This window comes from Streptopelia decaocto, assembly GCF_964273445.1.
Source record: "Streptopelia decaocto genome assembly, chromosome: 28".
NCBI lineage: Eukaryota > Metazoa > Chordata > Aves > Columbiformes > Columbidae > Streptopelia > Streptopelia decaocto.
The window spans coordinates 442,616-463,578 of record NC_138683.1 but is presented as its reverse complement, the minus strand read 5'-3'; the positions used below and the strand labels follow the sequence as shown (position 1 = coordinate 463,578).

At 59.1% G+C, this 20,963-nt stretch overlaps 3 protein-coding genes across 5 annotated transcripts in view; 1 reads left to right on the top strand and 2 right to left on the bottom strand.

Moving 5' to 3' along the window:
- ATP4A (ATPase H+/K+ transporting subunit alpha) overlaps positions 1-20,963 on the top strand; it is an 86,318-nt gene that overhangs the window by 4,362 nt on the left and 60,993 nt on the right. The gene's annotated exons all lie outside the window — the stretch shown is intronic.
- XRCC1 (X-ray repair cross complementing 1) lies at positions 1,200-12,026 on the bottom strand. Of its 3 annotated transcripts, XM_082073831.1 has the most exons (16): positions 11,757-12,016; positions 11,570-11,662; positions 10,468-10,566; positions 9,584-9,742; positions 8,719-8,793; positions 8,540-8,636; positions 8,158-8,225; positions 7,304-7,566; positions 6,576-6,692; positions 5,387-5,471; positions 5,239-5,287; positions 5,085-5,121; positions 4,924-5,000; positions 3,853-3,943; positions 1,805-1,880; positions 1,200-1,422 (listed from the first exon to the last, which is right to left on the bottom strand). In XM_082073831.1, the coding sequence occupies exons 1-16, from the start codon at positions 11,814-11,816 to the stop codon at positions 1,315-1,317; spliced, it is 1,554 nt and encodes a 517-aa protein (XP_081929957.1). In that variant the 5' UTR covers positions 11,817-12,016; the 3' UTR covers positions 1,200-1,314. The 3 variants fall into 3 exon arrangements, with proteins under 3 accessions (XP_081929957.1, XP_081929959.1, XP_081929958.1); XM_082073833.1 differs by lacking the exon at positions 6,576-6,692 and having other exon boundaries at positions 11,757-12,026; XM_082073832.1 differs by lacking the exon at positions 8,719-8,793 and having other exon boundaries at positions 11,757-12,019.
- On the bottom strand, positions 12,153-19,884 carry SMG9 (SMG9 nonsense mediated mRNA decay factor). Its single transcript, XM_082073844.1, has 6 exons — positions 19,802-19,884; positions 17,988-18,091; positions 15,842-15,949; positions 15,156-15,254; positions 14,305-14,521; positions 12,153-12,339 (listed from the first exon to the last, which is right to left on the bottom strand). Exons 2-6 carry the CDS (start codon positions 18,070-18,072, stop codon positions 12,261-12,263), a joined length of 588 nt encoding a protein of 195 aa, XP_081929970.1. The 5' UTR covers positions 18,073-18,091; positions 19,802-19,884; the 3' UTR covers positions 12,153-12,260.

Below are 20,963 nucleotides of genomic sequence, written 5' to 3'. Positions count from 1 at the left end.
TAAAGGGGCGACGCCTCTTAAAAGGGCGACGCCCTTAGTGGGGAACAATGTTAAGGCGGCAACGCTTCTTAAAGTGGTAACGCCCTATTAGTGGGGACAGTCTTAAAGCGGCGACGCCTCTTAAAAGGGCAACACACTAAGTGGGGACAGTCTTAAAGCAGCAACGCCTCTTAAAGGGGCAACACACTAAGTGGGGACAGTCTTAAAGCAGCAACGCCTCTTAAAAGGGCAACACACTAAGTGGGGACACTCTTAAAGCAGCAATGCCTCTTAAAGGGGCAACACACTAAGTGGGGACACTCTTAAAGCGGCAACGCCTCTTAAAGTGGCAACGCCCTATGAGTGGGGACACTCTTAAAGCGGCAACGCCTCTTTAAGGGGCAACGCCCTAAGTGGGGACACCCTTAAGGCGGCAACGCCTCTTAAAGGGGCAACACACTAAGTGGGGACACCCTTAAGGCGGCAACGCCTCTTAAAGTGGTAACGCCCTATTAGTGGGGACATTCTTAAAGCGGCGACGCCTCTTAAAAGGGCAACACACTAAGTGGGGACAGTCTTAAAGCAGCAACGCCTCTTAAAGGGGCAACACACTAAGTGGGGACACCCTTAAGGCGGCAACGCCTCTTAAAGTGGTAACGCCCTATTAGTTGGGACATTCTTAAAGCGGCGACGCCTCTTAAAGGGGCAACACACTAAATGGGGACACTCTTAAAGCAGCAATGCCTCTTAAAGGGGCGATGCCCTATTAGTGGGGACAGTCTTAAAGGGGCAACGCCTCTTAAAGGGGCAACGCCTCTTAAAGGGGCAACACACTAAGTGGGGACACCCTTAAGGCGGCAACGCCTCTTAAAGTGGTAACGCCCTATTAGTGGGGACAGTCTTAAAGGGGCAATGCTTCTTAAAAGGGCCATGCCCTAAGTGGGGACACTCTTAAAGCGGCGACGCCTGTTAAAGCGGCAACGCAGTTAATGGGGCCAGTATTAAAGGGGCGACGCCTCTTAAAGGGGCAACGCCTCTTAAAGGGGCAATAGCCTCTTAGTGGGGCCAGTCTTAAAGCAACGAGGCCTCTTAAAGGGGCAACGCACTACGTGGGGACAGTCTTAAAAGGGCAATGTCGGCTTAGTGGGGACATTCTTAAAGCGGCAACGCTCCTTAAAAGGGCAACACCCCCCAAGGTGGACCCCACCCATGTGTTTATTGCCCCAAAACCACTTTATTTCAGCACAAAACGCCCCAAACTGGAGCCGGAAGGGGGGGGGGGGAAGAGAGGGGGTGATGACGTCATGATGATGTCATGACGACGTCACGATGACGTCACGGGCGCACGGCGAATGGCTGGGTGGGCAGGGGGCGCTGCTGCTCCCCGCAGAGCCGCAGCCAATGGGGACGCACGAAGGTCAGCGAGGGGCGGAGCTCCAGCGCCTGGGGGCGGGGCCGAGGTCAGGACACGCCCCCTTGGTTGAGTCCACCCCCCCACTCCCCAGGGGACCCAGGAGTACCCCAAGGGACCCAAGAGTTCAGGAGGGACCCAGGAGTCCGGGAGGGACCCAGGAGTGCCCCAAGGGACCCAGGAGTGCCCCAATGGACCCAGGAGTTCAGGAAGGGACCCAGGAGTACCCCAAGGGACCCAGGAGTCCGGGAGGGACCCAGGAGTGCCCCAAGGGACCCAAGAGTTCAGGAGGGACCCAGGAGTGCCCCAATGGACCCAGGAGTTCGGGAGGGACCCAGGCGTCCGGGAGGGACCCAGGAGTGCCCCAGGGACCCAGGCGTCCGGGAGGGACCCAGGCGTCCGGGCCCCGCCCACCTCATCGAAGGCCGGGTCCCAATCCTGTGACGTCACCACGTGGGTCACCGAGTCGCTCATGTACGGGGACACGGACCTGCCGACCAGTATGGACCAGTATGGACCAGTACGGACCAGTACGGACCAGTATGGACCAGTATGGACCAGTATAGACCAGTATGGACCAGTATGGACCAGTATGGACCAGTATGGACCAGTATGGACCAGTATGGACCAGTATAGACCAGTATAGACCAGTATGGACCAGTATGGACCAGTATGGACCAGTATAAACCATTACAACTGAGTATATCCCAGTATAACCCAGTACAACCCAGTACAACCCAGTATATCCCAGTATAACCGGTATAACCCAGTATACCCCAGTATAAACCAGTATAACCCAATACATCCCAGTATGTCCCAGTATAACCCAGTATAAACCTGTATATCCCAGTATAACCAGTACAACCCAGTATAAACCAGTATAACCAAGTATATCCCAGTACAACCCAGTATAACCCAGTATATCCCACTACAACCAGTATAAGCCAGTATAACCCAATATATCCCAGTATAACCAGTATAACCCAGTATAAACCAGTATAACCGAGTATATCCCAGTACAACCAGTATAAGCCAGCATAACCCAATATATCCCAGTATAACCAGTATAAACCAGTATAACCCAATATATCCCAGTATAACCAGTATAAACCAGTATAACCCAGTATAAACCAGTACAACCGAGTATATCCCAGTATAACCCAGTACAACCAGTATAACCCAGTAGAACCAGTATAACCCAGTATAACCACTAAAAACCAGTATAACCCAGTACAACTGAGTATATCCCAGTATGACCCAGTACAACCCACTACAACCCAGTACAACCCAGTACAACCCAGTATATCCCAGTATATCCCAGTATAACCCAGTACAACCAGTATAACCCAGTACAACCGAGTATATCCCAGTACAACCCAGTACAATCCAGTATATCCCAGTATATCCCAGTATATCCCAGTACAACCCAGTATATCCCAGTACAACCCAGTACAACCCAGTATATCCCAGTACAACCCAGTATAACCCAGTACAACCAGTATAACCCAGTACAACCCAGTATATCCCAGTATATCCCAGTACAACCCAGTATATCCCAGTATATCCCAGTATAAGCCAGTATAAGCCAGTACAACCAAGTATATCCCAGTATAACCAGTATAACCCAGTACAACAGAGTATATCCCAGTATAACCAGTAAAAACCACTATAAGCCAGTATAAACCAGTATAACCCAATATATCCCAGTATAACCAATATAACCCAGTATAACCCAGTACAACCCAGTATAACCCAGTACAACCCAGTATAACCCAGTACAACCCAGTACAACCCAGTACAACCCAGTACAACCCAGTATATCCCAGTATATCCCAGTATAACCAGTATAAACCACTATAACCCAATATATCCTATTATAACCAGTATAAACCTGTATATCCCAGTATAACCCAGTACAACCCAGTATATCCCAGTACAACCCAGTATAAACCAGTATAACCAGTATTAACCAGTATAACCCAGTATATTCCAGTATATCCCAGTATAACCAGTATAAACCAGTATAACCAGTATTAACCAGTATATCCCAGTATATCCCAGTATAAACCTGTATATCCCAGTATAACCCAGTACAACCCAGTACAACCAGTATAACCCAGTACAACCCAGTATATCCCAGTATATCCCAGTACAACCCAGTACAACCCAGTATATCCCAGTATATCCCAGTATAAGCCAGTATAAGCCAGTATAAGCCAGTATAACCCAGTATAACCCAGTACAACCGAGTATATCCCAGTATAACCCAGTACAACCCAGTACAACCCAGTACAACCAGTATAACCCAGTATAAACCAGTATAGCCCAGTATATCCCAGTATAACCAGTATGTCCCAGTATAACCAGTATAAACCTGTATATCCCAGTATAACCAGTATAAACCAGTGTAAACCAGTATAACCAGTATAAACCAGTATAAACCAGTATAACCAGCAGCTCACCCCCCGAACGCCACCACGTAGCGCTGCAGCAGCCGCCCCTCCCCCGCCGGGAACTCCCCGTGGAAGAAGAAGCTTCGGTCCTGGAAGAAATCTGCAAGGGACCCAGGCGTTCGGGAGGGACCCCGGAGTGCCCCAGGGACCCCGGAGTGCCCCAGGGACCCAGGAGTGCCCCAAGGGACCCCGGAGTGCCCAAGGGACCCAGGAGTTCGGGAGGGACCCAGGAGTGCCCCAAGGGACCCCGGAGTGCCCCAAGGGACCCAGGAGTGCCCCAAGGGACCCAGGAGTGCCCCAAGGGACCCAGGTGTTCGGGAGGGACCCAGGAGTGCCCCAAGGGACCCCGGAGTGCCCCAAGGGACCCAGGCGTTCGGGAGGGACCCAGGAGTGCCCCAGGGGCCCAGGAGTGCCCCAAGGGACCCAGGAGTGCCCCATGGACCCAGGAGTGCCCCAAGGGACCCAGGAGTGCCCCAAGGACCCAGGAGTGCCCCAAGGGACCCAGGAGTGCCCCAATGAACCTAGGAATGGCCCAAGGGACCCAGGAGTTCCACGAGGGACCCAGGAGTGCCCCAAGGGACCCAGGAGTGCCCAAGGGACCCAGGAGTGCCCCAAGGGACCCAGGAGTGCCCCAAGGGACCCAGGCGTTCGGGAGGGACCCAGGAGTGCCCCAAGGGACCCAGGAGTTCGGGAGGGACCCAGGAGTGCCCCAAGGGACCCAGGAGTTCGGGAGGGACCCAGGAATGCCCCAATGAACCTAGGAATGGCCCAAGGGACCCAGGAGTTCCAGGAGGGACCCAGGAGTGCCCCAAGGGGACTCAAGAGTTTGGGAGGGACCCAGGAGTTCTGGGAGGGACCCAGGAGTGCCCAAGGGACCCAGGAATGCCCCAAGGGACCCAGGAATGCCCCTGGAAAAGCCCAAGGGACCCAAGGGTGCCTGAGGGACCCAGGAGTTCTGGGAGGGACCCAGGAATGCCCCAGGGACCCTGGAGTGCCCCAGGGACCCAGGAATGCCCCAAGGGACCCAGGCGTTTGGGAGGGACCCAGGAGTGCCCCAGGGACCCCGGCGTCCGGCCGTACCGGGCAGGGGGGGGATGGGCTGCTCCTCCTCCTCCTCTTCGCTGTTTTCCTCGGTGGAGCCTCCGTAGGGATCATCCCTGGGCGGGGGAGGGGTGAGAGGGGACCCAGGCGTCCGGGAGGGACCCAGGAGTGCCCCAGGCGTCCGGGCCCCGCCCACTCACCCCTCTGATTGGTCGTTGTCGTCGCCCGAATCAGAACCTGGATGGGAGGGGGATGGGTGAGGCCCGGACGCCTGGGTCCCTGGGGAACTCCTGGGTCCCTCCCGGACGCCTGGGTCCCCTTTCTGAAGATGGGGGAGGGGGCGGCGTGTCCTACCCGGGGGGTCAGAGGTCACCGGGGTCACGGGGTCTGGTGGGGGAGGAGCCTGAAAGAGAGAAAAGGGGGAGGGGTGAGAAGGGACCCAGGCGTCCGGGAGGGACCCAGGAGTTCCCCAGGGACCCAGGCGTCCGGGCCCTGTGCGTACCTTGCGGGCGGGGCTCTTGGTGGGTGGGGCTTCCTCTGGCCCCTCCCCCTCACTCCCGGAAGAGGCGGAGCCATCCAGGAGGTACCTGAGGGGCCCCAATGGCTTTAAATGGGGTGGGCGTGGCCTCCTTAAGACCCTCCCAAAGGGGGCGTGGCCTCAAGTGCCCCCCCCAAGGTGGGCGTGGTCTCCCATTAACCCTCAATAGACCCCATTGTATGGGCCCCAATGGGAGTGAATGGGGTGGGCGGAGCCTGGGGTGGGCGGAGCCTCCCTGTGTCCACATGCCTGGTGGGTGTGGCCTCATTAAGCCCCTCCCAAGGGGGGCGTGGCCTCCCCTTAACCCTCAATAGACCCCATTGTATGGGCCCCAATGGGAGTGAATGGGGTGGGAGTGAGTGGGATGGGAGTGAATGGAGTGGGCGGAGCCTGGGGTGGGCGTGGCCTCCCTGTGCCCACCCCCTGGTGGGCGTGGCCTCCCCTTAACCCTGTTCTATGGGCCCCAATGGGAGTGAATGGGGTGGGAGTGAATGGGGGTGGGAAGGAACAGGGTGGGCGGAGCCTGGGGTGGGCGGGGCCTCCCTGTGACCACCCCCTTGTGGGCGTGGCCTCCCCTTAACCCTCAATAGACCCCGTTCCATGGGCCCAAATGGGAGTGAATGGGATGGGAGTGAGTGGGGTGGGAAAAATTGAGTGGGCGGAGCCTGGGGTGGGCGTGGCCTCCCTGTGCCCACCCCCTGGTGGGCGTGGCCTCCCCTTAACCCTCAATAGACCCCATTGCATGGGCCCCAATGGGAGTGAATGGGGTGGGAGTGAATGGGGGTGGGAAGGAACAGGGTGGGTGGAGCCTGGGGTGGGCGTGGCCTCCCTGTGACCACCCCCTGGTGGGCGTGGCCTCCCCTTAACCCTCCCCTTAACCCTGTTCCATGGGCCCCAATGGGAGTGAATGGGGTGGGAGTGAATGGGGGTGGGAAGGAACAGGTTGGGCGGAGCCTGGGGTGGGCGTGGCCTCCCTGTGCCCACCCCCTGGTGGGCGTGGCCTCCCCTTAACCCTCAATAGGCCCCATTGTATGGGCCCCAATGGGAGTGAATGGGGTGGGAATGAATGGGGGTGGGAAGGAACAGGGTGGGCGGAGCCTGGGGTGGGCGTGGCCGGGGTGGGCGTGGCCGGGGTGGGCGTGGCCGGGCTCACGGTCTCTCGTCGAGGCGCCGCCCCATTCGCCGACAGTCCCAGATCCAGGCGGGTCCCACCACGAATCCCCCCCCGGAACGAGCGGCCGCGGCTTTGGGGGTGCGGGGGAACGCGGCCCTGGGGGGGGGGCACCGGACGCCTGGGTCCCTCGGACGCCTGGGTCCACGCGCCCGGACGCCTGGGTCCCCCTCCCGAACTCCTGGGTCCCTCCCCAAACTCCTGGGTTCCCCTATTTGGGTTCCCCCCAGAACTCCTGGGTCCCTTATTTGGGTCCCTTGGGGTACTCCTGGGTCCCTCCCGAACTCGCGGGTTCCCCTCCCGAACTCCTGGGTCCCTGGGGCACTCCTGGGTCCCTCCCGAACTCCTGGGTCCCCTGGGGCACTCCTGGGTCCCTCCTGAACTCCTGGGTCCCCTGGGGCACTCCTGGGTCCCTTGGGGCACTCCTGGGTCCCTTCCAAACTCCCATGTCCCTTGGGGCACTCCTGGGTCCCTTGGGGCACTCCTGGGTCCCTCCCACACTCCCATGTCCCTGGGGCACTCCTGGGTCCCTCCTGAACTCCTGGGTCCCTTGGGGCACTCCTGGGTCCCTCCCAAACTCCCATGTCCCTTGGGGCACTCCTGGGTCCCTCCCAAACTCCCATGTCCCTTGGGGCACTCCTGGGTCCCTGGGGCACTCCTGGGTCCCTCGGGGCACTCCTGGGTCCCTCGGGGGGGGCGTGTCCACTCACACCAGGTGGGTGCTCCGCGCCGTCCAATCAGGGCTGTAGGCGGCGCCCAGCTCGGCCGCGGCCTCACGCAATTGGCTCCTCAGGGGGTTCTGGAAGCCGCTCAGCACCAGCACCACCCCCCCCAGGATCGGGCCCCCCGGCGGGGACCCAGGCGTCCGGGGAGGGGACCCAGGCGTCCGGGACGGGGACCCAGGCGTCCGGGCGGCTTTGGGCACTTTCGAAGCTTTTCCATTGGTTTTGGGGGACGGGCGACGCTTGGCGGCCTGTTAATTAATAATTGGTGTTAATTAGTAGTTAATTAGGGGATGGGAACTAATTAAGACCCTTGAGAAACTAATTAATACCCCTAAACAATAATTAAGCGCTTAGAAATTAATTAGGATGCATAATAAAGAGCCTTAGTGGACAATTAACAGCTCTGGGGGGTAATTAAGACCCCTAAGAGACTAATTAACACCTCGTAGGAGGTAATTAGGGACTGGGGATTGTAATTAATGATCTTGGGGGGTAATTAAAGGCTGGGAAGGGTAATTAGGACAGCGGGAGGGGGATAATTAACGCTCCTAGGGGGTAATTAGTGAGTTAAGGGGAAAGAATTAAGATCCTTGGGGGGTAATTAAGAGCCTGGGGGGGTAATTAGAGGCTGGGGGGGCTAATTAGGGGCTGGGGGGGTAATTAAGGGCTGGGGGGGGTAATTAAGACACAGGAGGATTAATTAAGACACAGAGGGAGGGGTAATTAACACCCCAAGGGATTAATTAGAGGCCAAGAATGAGGCAATTGATCCATCCCAGGGTCCCCCAATGGGGGCGTGGCCAATGAGGGGGCGTGGCCAATGAGGGGGCGTGTCTTACCTTGTGGGCGGAGCCTCCGAGGGCGGCGACGGCAAAACTGGGACCAGGTGGGGCTGGGGGGGGAGGGGCTGCGGGAGAGAGGGGACCCAGGCGTCCGGGAGGGACCCAGGCGTCCGGGGACCCCCCCAAAAAGGGACCCAGGCGTCCGGGGACTCCCCATCACCCACCCAATAGGGACCCAGGCGTCCGGGAAACCCCCCCAAAAGGGACCCAGGCGTCCGGGAGGGACCCAGGCGTCCGGGGAACCCCCCCCCAAAAGGGACCCAGGCGTCCGGGAGGGACCCAGGCGTCCGGGAAACCCCCCCAATAGGGACCCAGGCGTCCGGGGACCCTCCCCCAGGGTAACCCCCCCCCAAAAAGGGACCCAGGCGTCCGGGCTGACCTGCGGTGGGGGAGGGGCGCTGGTAGAACAGGGCTCCGGGGGGGCGGGGGGGGCTCGACCCCCCCTCGCGGAGCTTGAAGGGGCCCAGGCGGCGGCTCTGGGGGGAGGGGCAGAGGTCAAAGGTCAGGGTGGGGGGGGTGGGGTCACGGGGGGGGGTGGGGGGGAGGGGTGAGACTCACGGGGGGGGAGGGGCCGGCGGGGGTGTCGTCGGGGGAGGAGAAGAGCCGGACGAAGGCCAGACCGAAAGGGCGGGTCTGCGGGACCCAGGCGTCCGGGAGGGACCCAGGCGTCCGGGGAGGGACCCAGGCGTCCGGGGAGGGACCCAGGCGTCCGGGGAGGGACAGGAGTTATGGGGGACCCAGGAGTTCGGGAGGGGACCCAGGAGTTCGGGAGGGGACCCAGGAGTTCGGGAGGGGACCCAGGAGTTCCCCAAGGGACCCAGGAGTACCCCAAGGGACCCAGGCGTCCGGGAGGGACAGGAGTTATGGGGGACCCAGGAGTTCGGGAGGGACCCAGGAGTACCCCAAGGGACCCAGGAGTGCCCCAAGAGACACGAGCTATGGGGGACCCAGGAGTTCGGGAGGGACCCAGGAGTTCCCCAAGGGACCCAGTAGTACCCCAAGGGACCCAGGCATCCGGGAGGGACAGGAGTTATGGGGGACCCAGGAGTTCGGGAGGGGACCCAGGAGTTCGGGAGGGACCCAGGAGTACCCCAAGGGACCCAGAAGTGCCCCAAGGGACATGAGCTATGGGGGACCCAGGAGTTCGGGGATGGGACCCAGGAGTTCGGGGAGGGACCCAGGAGTTCGGGAGGGGACCCAGGAGTTCGGGAGGGGACCCAGGAGTTATGGGGGATCCAGGAATTCAGGAGGGACCCAGGAGTGCCCCAAAGGACCCAGGAGTTCGGGGATTCCCAGTAATGTCTCAGTGATCCCACTATCCCTCCCAGCCCATGGGGGGACCCAGGCGTCCGGGAGGGGACCCAGGAATGCCCCAGGGACCCAGGAGTGCCCCAGCGGACCCAGGCGTCCGGGCCCCGCCCACCTGGCAGTAGGGTTGGGTGCAGACCAATCGGACGCGGTCCCAGCGCTCCTCGGCCACGCCCCTCACCAGCGATTGGGGCCCGAAGAGCCGCACCCGCCCAAGCTCCGCCCCTGCCCGGCTCTCATTGGGCGACAGGAAGGCGGCCGTGGGCAGCAGCACCTGGGGGCAAAGGTCACGGGGTCACGGCGGGGTCAAGGGCAAGGGGTGGGGTCACGGGGAGGTCAAGGCCAAGGGGAGGGGTCACGGCGAGGTCAAGGCCAAGAGTCACAGGGTCACGGGGAGGTCAAGGCCAAGGGTCACGGGGAGGTCAAGGCCAAGGGTCACGGGGTCACAGCAGGGTCAAGGCCAAGGGTCACAGGGTCATGGGGAGGTCAAGGCCAAGGGGAGGGGTCACGGGGAGGTCAAGGCCAAGGGGAGGGGGCACAGGGAGGTCAAGGCCAAGGGTCATGGGGTCACAGGGAGGTCAAGGCCAAGGGTCACGGGGAGGTCAAGGCCAAGGGTAGCAGGGTCATGGGGAGGTCAAGGCCAAGGGGAGGGGTCACGGAGAGGTCAAGGCCAAGGGTCACGGGGTCACAGGGAGGTCAAGGCCAAAGGTTGAGGGGTCACAGGGTCACAGGGAGGTCAAGGGGAGGGGTCATGGGGTCACAGGGAGGTCAAGGCCAAGGGTCACGGGGAGGTCAAGGCCAAGGGTAGCAGGGTCATGGGGAGGTCAAGGCCAAGGGGAGGGGTCACGGGGAGGTCAAGGCCAAGGGTCACGGGGTCACAGGGAGGTCAAGGCCAAGGGGAGGGGTCACAGGGAGGTCAAGCCCAAGGGTCACGGGGTCACAGGGAGGTCAAGGCCAAGGGGAGGGGTCACGGGGAGGTCACGGGGAGGTCAAGGTCACCTGGAAGTCGCCGCCGGCCGCTTTTCCCACCAGCAGCTCCACGAAGGCGGAGCCGTCGTTGCCGATGTGGACGGAGTGGATGGGCCCCTCCCCCTCCAGCTGCGGACCCAGGCGTCCGGGAGGGACCCAGGAGTGCCCCATGGAACCAGGTGTTTGGGAGGGACCCAGGAGTGCCCCAAGGGACCCAGGAGTGCCCAAAGACTTTAGGACGGGCCCCAGGAGTTCAGGAGGGACCCAGTAATGCCCCGGGGACCCAGGCATTCGGGAGGGACCCAGGAGTGCCCCAGAGACCCAGGAGTTCAGGAAGGGACCCAAGAGTGCCCCAAGGGACCCAGGAGTTCAGGAAGGGACCCAGGAGCGCCCCAAGGGACCCAGGCATCCGGGAAGGGACCCAGGAGTGCCCCAGGACTTCAGGAGGGACCCAGGAGTGCCCCAATGGACCCAGGAGTGCCCCAAAGGGACCCAGGAGTGCCCCAAACCCCCCCAAAGGGACCCAGGAGTGCCCCAAATCCCCCCAAAGGGACCCAGGAGTGCCCCAGAGGGACCCAGGAGTGCCCCAAACCCCCCCAAAGGGACCCAGGAGTGCCCCAAAAGGGACCCAGGAGTGCCCCAAACCCTCCTAAAGGGACCCAGGAGTGCCCCAAAGGGACCCAGGAGTGCCCCAAACCCCCCCAAAGGGACCCAGGAGTGCCCCAAACCCCCCCAAAGGGACCCAGGAGTGCCCCAAAGGGACCCAGGAGTGCCCCAAACCCCCCCAAAGGGACCCAGGAGTGCCCCAGAGGGACCCAGGAGTGCCCCAAACCCCCCCAAAGGGACCCAGGAGTGCCCCAAACCCCCCCAAAGGGACCCAGGAGTGCCCCAAAGGGACCCAGGAGTGCCCCAAAAGGGACCCAGGAGTGCCCCAAAGGACCCAGGAGTGCCCCAAACCCCCCCAAAGGGACCCAGGAGTGCCCCAAAGGGACCCAGGAGTGCCCCAGAGGGACCCAGGAGTGCCCCAGAGGGACCCAGGAGCGCCCCGAGGGACCCAGGAGTGCCCCAAACCCCCCCAAAGGGACCCAGGAGTGCCCCAAAAGGGACCCAGGAGTGCCCCAGCCCGCCCCACCTCCAGCTCGGCGCTGATCCGCTTCTCTCCCGCCTTTCCCGCCCTCCAGCGGCCGCCGCGCTCGGGTTCCAGCAGATTCTCGGCCGGGTGGCGCTGGGGGGGGCGGAGCCGCCTCGTTCGCCGCCGCTCCCCCCTTATTTTCCCTCATTTTCGCCCATTTTTGCCCGTTTTCCCCGCTTTTCGTTACCGGATCCGCGCTCGTCACGGACACGACGCGTTTGAAGCGCAGCTCCGGCATCGCCGCCATGCACCGGAAACCGCGCAGGCGGCCGCCGGAAGCCGCTCTGCACCCTCGGGGTGTGGGAGGGTGGCTTGTTCTCTATGGTACTCCGCTCCGCCCGAGGGCTCTGCGCATGCGTTGCGCTGCGCGGCGCCGCTCTAGGCGGTGGGGCCGCCGGGCTCGGTTGATCAGTCCGCCGGGGTTTCGCGCCTTGGCGGCGCGCATGCGCAGTAGAATTCATCGAATTAGCGTTAATTAAGAATCCCGCGGGTTAATTAATGATCATTATGGCGGTCATTAGGGGGCGGGGGGGTTAATTAGAGACTGGGGAATATAATTAACACGCTCATAAATGAATGAGAAGGGCGGAACGAGGAGGTTTATTGGTCCCGGACGCCTGGGTCCCTTGGGGCACTCCTGGGTCCCTTGGGGCACTCCTGGGTCCCTCCCGGACGCCTGGGTCCCCCCAGTTCAGCCCAGTAACCGCCCGTATTCGGCCAGTGCCGACGATTTCTTCACCCCGTCCCAGATCCGGGCGGCGTAATGGAACCTATGGACCAGTATGGACCAGTATGGACCAGTATGGACCAGTATAGACCAGTACGGACCAGTATAGACCAGTATAGACCAGTACGGACCAGTATAGACCAGTACGGACCAGTATAGACCAGTATAGACCAGTATGGACCAGTATGGACCAGTATGGACCAGTATGGACCAGTACAGACCAGTACGGACCAGTATAGACCAGTATGGACCAGTATAGACCAGTAGGGACCAGTATAGACCAGTATAGACCAGTATGGACCAGTATGGACCAGTACGGACCAGTATGGACCAGTACAGACCAGTACGGACCAGTATAGACCAGTATGGACCAGTATGGACCAGTATGGACCAGTATGGGTGGGGGTGTGGCCTCCCAGTATAAACCAGTTCATCCCGGTTCCCTCCCAATACCCCCATTGACCCTCCCAGTATAAACCAGTATAAACCAGTTGCCCCCCAGTCCCTCCCAGTGCCCCCATTGACCCTCCCAGTCCATCCCAGTATAAACCAGTTGCCCCCATTGACCTCCCAGTTCATCCCATTGACCCTCCCAGTGACTCCCAGTCCATCCCAGTGACTCCCAGTTCATCCCAGTTCCCCCATTAACCCTCCCAGTTCATCCCATTAACCCTCCCAGTTCATCCCAGTGCCCCCATTGACCCCCCATTGATCCTCCCAGTTCATCCCAGTATGTCCCAGTTCATCCCAGTGACTCCCATTGACCCTTTCTGTGCCTCCCAGTATAAACCAGTCCCTCCCAATACCCCCATTGACCCTCCCAGTCCCCCCCAGTTCATCCCAGTTCATCCCATTGACCCTCCCAGTGACTCCCAGTCCCTCCCAGTCCATCCCAGTGACTCCCATTGACCCTCCCAGTGCCCCCCCCACCCCCTCCCAGTCTAAACCAGCATAAACCAGTATAAACCAGTTCCCCCCCAGTCCATCCCAGTTCCCCCATTGACCCTCCCAGTCCCTCCCAGTATAAACCAGTTGCCCCCATTGACCCTCCCAGTTCATCCCATTGACCCTCCCAGTGACTCCCAGTGACTCCCATTGACCCTCCCAGTGCCCCCCCCATCCCCTCCCAGTATAAACCAGCATAAACCAGTATAAACCAGTTCCCCCCCAGTCCATCCCAGTGCCCCCATTGACCTTCCCAGTTCATCCCAGTGACTCCCATTAACCCTCCCAGTTCATCCCAGTCCATCCCAGTGACTCCCAGTCCCTCCCAATACCCCCCATTGACTCTCCCAGTCCATCCCAGTATATCCCCAGTCCCTCCCAGTATAAACCAGTTGCCCCCATTGACCTCCCAGTGACTCCCAGTCCATCCCAGTGACTCCCAGTCCATCCCAGTTCATCCCATTGACCCTCCCAGTCTCTCCCAGTCCCTCCCAGTATAAACCAGTCCCTCCCAATACCCCCATTGACCCTCCCAGTGACTCCCAGTCCCTCCCAGTCCATCCCAATCCCCTCCCAGTGACTCCCAGTTCATCCCAGTTCATCCCATTGACCCTCCCAGTGACTCCCAGTTCATCCCAGTTCCACCATTGACCCTCCCAGTTCATCCCATTGACCCTCCCAGTGACTCCCAGTTCATCCCAGTTCCACCATTGACCCCCCCAGTTCATCCCATTAACCCTCCCAGTGACTCCCAGTCCATCCCAGTCCCTCCCAGTATAAACCAGTCCCTCCCAATACCCCCGTTAACCCTCCCAGTTCATCCCATTGACCCTCCCAGTGCTCCCCAGTCCCTCCCAATTTCCCCCCCAGTCCCTCCCAGTCCATCCCAGTATATCCCCAGTCCCTCCCAGTATAAACCAGTTGCCCCCCACTCCATCCCAGTCCCCTCCCAGTGACTCCCAGTCCATCCCAGACCCACCCAATACCCCCATTGACCCTCCCATTGACCCTCCCAGTGCCCCCCCAGCCCCTCCCAGTATAAACCAGTATAAACCAGTCTCACCAGTTCCTCTCGGTGAGCAGGCTGGGCCCCAGGGGCGCCCTCCCCCGCCCCCAGGAGGCGCCCGCGGAGCCGCCCCAGGAGGAACCAGCAGGAGGCGCCGCGGAAACGGGGAACGGCGGGAAACAGCTGGGGGGCTGCCGGACGCCCATGTGCCTCGGTGCAACATCACTTCCGGTCCCCCCAGGCACCTCGGTGCCACCTCTAAACCTCCCCCTCCCTGCCCCCGCGACCCCGAACTTTGGTTCCGCCCCCAACTTTTTGGTTCCGCCCCCAACTCCTGGGTCCCCTATTTGGGTCCCTCCCGAACTCCTGGGTCCCTTGGGGCACTCCTGGGTCCCTCCCGGACGCCTGGGTCCCTCCCAAACTCCTGGGTCCCTCCCGGACTCCTGGGTCCCTCCCGAACTCCTGGGTCCCTCCCAGACTCCTGGGTCCCCTCCCGGACGCCTGGGTCCCTCCCGAACACTTAGTTCCCTTGGGGCACTCCTGGGTCCCTTGGGGCACTCCTGGGTCCCTCCCGAACTCCTGGGTCCCCCCCGAACTCCTGGGTCCCCTTGAAATTCAATAAACGAACGGGATGAACAAAACCCAACCGGGAGCCCCAAACTGCTCGTTTCCCCCCCATTTGCCTCGGTGCAACATCACTTCCGGTCCCCCCAGGCGCCTCGGTGCCACCTCTACACCTCCCCCTCCCTGCCCCCGCGACCCCGAACTTTGGTTCCGCCCCCAACTTTTTGGTTCCGCCCCCAATTTTTGGTTCCGCCCCCAACTTTTTGGTTCCGCCCCGAACTCCTGGGTCCCTTCCCGCACTCCTGGGTCCCCCGGACGCCTGGGTCCCCGGCGCTGTCACTCACCGGCGCGGGGGGGCGGGTCCTCGCTCTCGTCCTCCAATGGCGGCAGCAGGAACAGGTTCACCTCGCTCTCAGGGGGCGGGTCCAGCATGGACAGTGACCCTGCGGGACCCAGGAGTTCTGGGAGGGACCCAGGAGTGCCCCAGGGGACCCAGGAGTTCGGGAGGGACCCAGGAGTGCCCCAAGGGACCCAGGAGTTTGGGAGGGACCCAGGAGTGCCCCAAGGGACCCAGGCGTTCGGGAGGGACCCAGGAGTTCGGGAGGGACCCAGGAGTGCCCCAAGGGACCCAGGAGTGTGGGAGGGACCCAGGAGTTCGGGAGGGACCCAGGAGTTCGGGAGGGACCCAGGAGTGCCCAAGGGACCCAGGAGTTCGGGAGGGACCCAGGAGTGCGGGAGGGACCCAGGAGTGCCCCAAGGGACCCAGGAGTTCGGGAGGGACCCAGGAGTGCCCCAAGGGACCCAGGAGTGCCCCAAGGGACCCAGGAGTTCGGGAGGGACCCAGGAGTGCCCCAGGGACCCAGGCGTTCGGGGGGACCCAGGAGTGCCCCAGGGACCCAGGAGTGCGGGAGGGACCCAGGAATGCCCCAAGGGACCCAGGCGTTCGGGAGGGACCCAGGAGTGCCCCAGGGACCCAGGAGTGCCCCAAGGGACCCAGGAGTGCCCCAGGGACCCCGGCATCCGGGCGCACCCCTGAACCTGAGGTGCGAATGCTCCATCATGGTCTCCAGCACTCGCTGCATCTCCCGCAGGCGCCGGGGGGAGAAGCTCTCGGGGGGCACCCGGGTCTGCACGAACACTGCGGGGCGGGGGGGGCACTTATGGGGCAGCACTTGTGGGGCTGGGGGGCACTTGTGGGGCTGGGGGGCACTTGTGGGGCTGGGGGCACTTATGGGGCTGGGGGGCACTTGTGGGGCTGGGGGCACTTATGGGGCTGGGGGGCACTTGTGGGGCTGGGGGGCACTTGTGGGGCTGGGGGCACTTATGGGGTTGGGGGGAACTTATGGGGCTGGGGGCACTTATGGGGCTGGGGGCACTTATGGGGCTGGGGGGGACTTGTGGGGCTGGGGGGCACTTGTGGGGCTGGGGGGGACTTGTGGGGCTGGGGGCACTTATGGGGCTGGGGGGAAGTTATGGGGTGGGAAGTTATGGGGCTGGGGGGGACTTATGGGGCTGGGGGGGACTTATGGGGCTGGGGATGGGAACTTATGGGGTTGGGGGGCACTTAAGGGGCTGGGGGCACTTATGGGGCTGGGGATGGGAAGTTATGGGTCTCTATGGGTTGGTTATGGGTCACTATGGGTTGGTTATGGGTCACTATGGGTCAGTTATGGGTCGCTATGGGTCCCTATGGGTCAGTTATGGGTCTCTATGGGTCAGTTATGGGTCGCTATGGGTCCCTATGGGTCAGTTATGGGTCGCTATGGGTCAGTTATGGGTCGCTACGGGTCAGTTATGGGTCAGTTATGGGTGCCTATGGGTCAAATATGGGTCGCTATGGGTTAGTTATGGGTCGCTATGGGTCAGTTATGGGTCAGTTATAGGTGCCTATGGGTCTCTATGGGTCAGATATGGGTCACTATGGGTCAGTTATGGGTCCCTATGGGTCAGTTATGGGTCTTTATGGGTCCCTATGGGTCAGTTATGGGTCTTTATGGGTCGCTATGGGTCAGTTATGGGTCGCTATGGGTCCCTATGGGTCAGTTATGGGTCTCTATGGGTCAGTTATGGGTCGCTATGGGTCAGTTATGGGTCGCTACGGGTCAGTTATGGGTCAGTTATGGGTCACTATGGGTCTCTATGGGTCAGTTATGGGTCTCTATGGGTCGCTATGGGTCTCTATGGGTCAGTTATGGGTCTCTATGGGTCGCTATGGGTCTCTATGGGTCGCTATGGGTCAGTTATGGGTCTCTATGTGTCTCTATGGGTCAGTTAAGGGTCACTATGGGTCAGTTATGGGTCACTATGGGTCAGTTATGGGTCGCTATGGGTCCCTATGGGTCAGTTATGGGTCTCTATGGGTCAGTTATGGGTCGCTATGGGTCAGTTATGGGTCAGTTATAGGTGCCTATGGGTCTCTATGGGTCGCTATGGGTCAGTTATGGGTCTCTATGGGTCGCTATGGGTCACTTATGGGTCACTATGGGTCGCTATGGGTCACTTATGGGTCACTATGGGTCAGTTATGGGTCGCTATGGGTCCCTATGGGTCAGTTATGGGTCTCTATGGGTCGCTATGGGTCACTTATGGGTCACTATGGGTCAGTTATGGGTCGCTATGGGTCTCTACGGGTCAGTTATGGGTCACTATGGGTCAGTTATGGGTCGCTATGTGTCAGTTATGGGTCGCTATGGGTCCCTACAGGTCAGTTATGGGTGTCTATGGGTCTCTATGGGTCTCTATGGGTCAGTTATGGGTCTCTATGGGTCAGTTATGGGTCACTATGTGTCTCTATGGGTCAGTTATGGGTCTCTATGGGTCAGTTATGGGTCACTATAGGTCAGTTATGGCTCGCTATGGGTCCCTATAGGTCAGTTATGGGTGTCTATGGGTCTCTATGGGTCACTATGGGTTAGATATGGGTCTCTATGGGTCAGTTATGGGTCGCTATGGGTCCCTATAGGTCAGTTATGGGTGTCTATGGGTCTCTATGGGTCACTATGGGTTAGATATGGGTCTCTATGGGTCAGTTATGGGTCGCTATAGTTCCCTATAGGTCAGTTATGGGTCGCTATGGGTCCCTATAGGTCAGTTATGGGTGTCTATGGGTCTCTATGGGTCACTATGGGTCAGATATGGGTCTCTATGGGTCAGTTATGGGTCGCTATGGGTCTCACCGAGGTGGGGGTTGAACTCGGGGGGCTGGTCGTGGCTCTCGGGGGCGGGGCCAGCGCTGGGGGCGGGGCCTGGCGGCTTCACCATCTCGGCCGTTTGCAGGAACCTGTGGGGAGACGGGATCTATGGGGCAGCCCCACGGATCTATGGGGCAGGATGGGGGCTGGGGGTAGAACGGGACCTGGGGGGCACTATGGGGCAGATGCGGGGGGGTTGGACATCTATGGGTCTCTATGGGTCCATATAGGTCACTATGGGGCAGATCTATGGGTCTCTATGGGTTCCTATGGGTCTCTATGGGTCTCTATGGGTCCCTATGGGTCTCTATGGGTCCCTATGGGGCAGATCTATGGGTCTCTATGGGTCTCTATTGGTCTCTATGGGTCTCTATGTGTCCCATTGACTCCCATTGACTCCCATTGATCCCCATTGACTCCCATTGATCCCCATTGACCCCCATTGACTCCCATTGACCCCCATTGTTCTCTATGGGTCTCTATGGGTCTCTATGGGTCCCATTGACTCCCATTGATCCCCATTGACCCCCATTGACTCCCATTGATCCCCATTGACTCCCATTGACCCCCATTGATCCCCATTGACTCCCATTGACCCCCATTGACCCCGATTGACTCCCATTGTTCTCTATGGGTCTCTATGGGTCTCTATGGGTCTCTATGGGTCTCTATGGGTCCCATTGACCTCCATTGATCCCCATTGACCCCCATTGACCCCCATTGACTCCCATTGATCCCATTGACTCCCATTGATCCCCATTGACCCCCATTGACTCCCATTGACCACCATTGACCCCCATTGACCCCCATTGACCCCCATTGACCCCCATTGACTCCCATTGACCACCATTGACCCCCATTGACCCCATTGACCCCCATTGACCCCCATTGACCTCCATTGACTCCCATTGATCCCCATTGACCCTCATTGACTCCCATTGACTCACATTGTTCTCTATGGGTCCCTATGGGTCTCTGGGTCTCTATGGGTCCCTATGGGTGCCTATGGGTCAGTCTATGGGTCTCTATGGGTCTCTATGGGTCTCTATGGGTCTCTATGGGTCTATGGGTCTCTATGGGTCGCTATGGGTCACTATGGGTCTCTATGGTCCCTATGGGTCACTATGGGGCAGATCTATGGGTCTCTATGGGTCCCTATGGGTCCCTCTGGGTCAGATCTATGGGTCCCTATGCGTCTCTATGGGTCCCTATGGGTCCCTATGAGTCCCATTGACTCACATTGACCCCCATTGACTCCCATTGTTCTCTATGGGTCTCTATGGGTCTCTATGGGTCCCATTGACCCCCATTGACTCCCATTCACCCCCATTGACCCACATTGACTACCATCGACTCCCATGGATACCCATTGACTCCCATTGATCCCCATTGACTCCCATTGATCCCCATTGACCCCCATTGACTCCCATTGTTCTCTATGGGTCCCTATGGGTCAGTCTATGGGTCTCTATGGGTCTCTATGGGTCCCTATGGGTCCCTATGGGTCAGTCTATGGGTCTCTATACCCCCATTGGTCTCTATGGGTCCCTATGGGTCCCTATGGGTCAGTCTATGGGTCGCTATGGGTCCCCATTGGTCTCTATGGGTCTCTATGGGTCCCTATGGGTCAGTCTATGGGTCGCTATGGGTCCCCATTGGTCTCTATGGGTCTCTATGGGTCCCTATGGGTCCCTATGGGTCCCTATGGGTCAGTCTATGGGTCCCTATGGGTCGCTATGGGTCTCTATGGGTCCCTATGGGTCCCTATGGGGCAGTCTATGGGTCGCTATGGGTCTGACCTATAGATCAGTGGGTCGGTGAACCAATCCTGCACCAGCAGCACCACGTGGCACACGGTGAACAGGAACGCCGCGATCTGCAGGGACTAATTACCGCTAATTAACCCCAATTAGCGCTAACGAGCCGCTAACGACCCCCCCGTTAACCCCCCTAACCCCCCCCCCCCCCAATTAACCCCAATTAATTAGTTATTAATTAATCACCCCCCACTCATTGGGTGCCTTGGCCCATCCCCCCCCCCCCCATCACCCTCATTAATTGATCCCCCTCATTAATTATCCACCCTAATTAATCACCAGATGTTAATTACCATCCCACTAATTAATTACTCCCCTCATTAATTATCCACCCTAATTAAACACCAGACATTAATTACCATTCCCCTAATTAATTACTCCTTGTTAATTAGTGTTATTTCCAAGCCCACTGCCTCATTATCATCCCTAATTACCACTAATTAATTACTCAAATTAATCAAATATAACTCAGCCAGCCCCACTAATTACAGCCTAATAAATTACATGCATTACATTAATTACTTACATTAACTAATTACATTAATTACATTGATTACATCCCCCTCATTCCCCTCTAATTACCCCTTAATTACCACTAATTACCCCTTAACCCTCTCTAATACCCCCTAATTAACTCCAATAACCCCTAATTAACCCAAATTCCCCCTAATTAACCCCAATTCCCCCTAATTAACCCCTTATCCCCCCATATATTCCCTATGGATCCATCCCCCTCATTCCCCTCTAATTACCCTTAATTACCATTAATTACAACCTAATGACTCTAATTACCGCTTAACGACCTCTAGTATCCCCTAATTAACCCCAATTATCCCTAATTAACCCCAATTATCCTAATTAACCCCAATTCCCCCTAATTAACCCCTTATCCCCCCATATATTCCTATGGATCCATCCCCCTCATTCCCCTCTAATTACCCCTTAATTACCCCTTAATTACCCCTAATTACCACCTAACGACCCTAATGACCCCTTAACCCTCTCTAATACCCCCTAATCAACCCCAATGACCCCTAATTAACCCCAATTATCCCTAATTAACCCCAATTAACCCCCTCGAACCCACCTCCCCCCCCTAATGAGTGTTAATGAGCGCTAATTAGCGCTAATTACCTGCATCTCC